Source organism: Centroberyx gerrardi, chromosome 19 (assembly GCF_048128805.1).
Source record: "Centroberyx gerrardi isolate f3 chromosome 19, fCenGer3.hap1.cur.20231027, whole genome shotgun sequence".
NCBI classification, from domain to species: Eukaryota; Metazoa; Chordata; class Actinopteri; order Beryciformes; family Berycidae; genus Centroberyx; species Centroberyx gerrardi.
The window spans coordinates 12,310,001-12,310,502 of NC_136015.1; the positions used below are offsets into that span (position 1 = coordinate 12,310,001).

The 502-nt window shown below is 51.6% G+C and overlaps 1 protein-coding gene across 1 annotated transcript in view; it reads right to left on the reverse strand.

Moving 5' to 3' along the window:
* LOC139927855 (putative methyltransferase-like protein 24) overlaps positions 1-210 on the reverse strand; it is a 5,594-nt gene extending 5,384 nt beyond the window's left edge. The window contains exons 1-2 of the mRNA XM_071920144.2: positions 157-210; positions 1-93 (exon numbers count right to left, since the gene is read on the reverse strand). The exon at positions 1-93 is cut by the window's left edge and continues 291 nt beyond it. Of these exons, the coding sequence (XP_071776245.1) occupies positions 1-93; positions 157-210 (147 nt within the window). The remainder of the gene's footprint in view (positions 94-156) is intronic.
* Positions 211-502: the final 292 nt, after the last annotated feature.

Here is a 502-nt window from a genome sequence, read left to right on the forward strand (position 1 = left end):
CGGCCCTGCACACCGGCTCGCATTCCTCTGTGTGGCGGCACCGGGGAGCATCTCCGGTGCGGTGTCCCGTGGGTGGGAGTCAGCCTGCTGCTCCTGGAGCGGAGGGAGGAAAGTCCCAGCTGAGGACACTCCTCTCTCCTCCTCTTTCCCCCCGACCTCCTTCTTCTTCTCTTTACCCCCGGGGGAGAAAGTGCTGATGACGCAGCGCATTCCTCGGTCAGCGGCGGCCTTGTTGACACAGTGGGAGCTCTAGTTTAGCCTACAACTAACGCAGTTCATAGATAAAAATGTTGGATTGGCCGGTTAAAAATAGACCGTATCCCCTTCATTTCCGACCAGGCCAAATATTGAGCGGAAAAAAAAACGGTCATAAATTTAAGTAGGCTAAAAAGCCACAAGAGGCTTTGGGCAAAATGCCACGCTCTTACGAAACCGCCGTGATAATAAAAAGAGAAGCGCAAGTGTTCAATTAAGCTATTTCTAATCGATTATAGTTAAACAC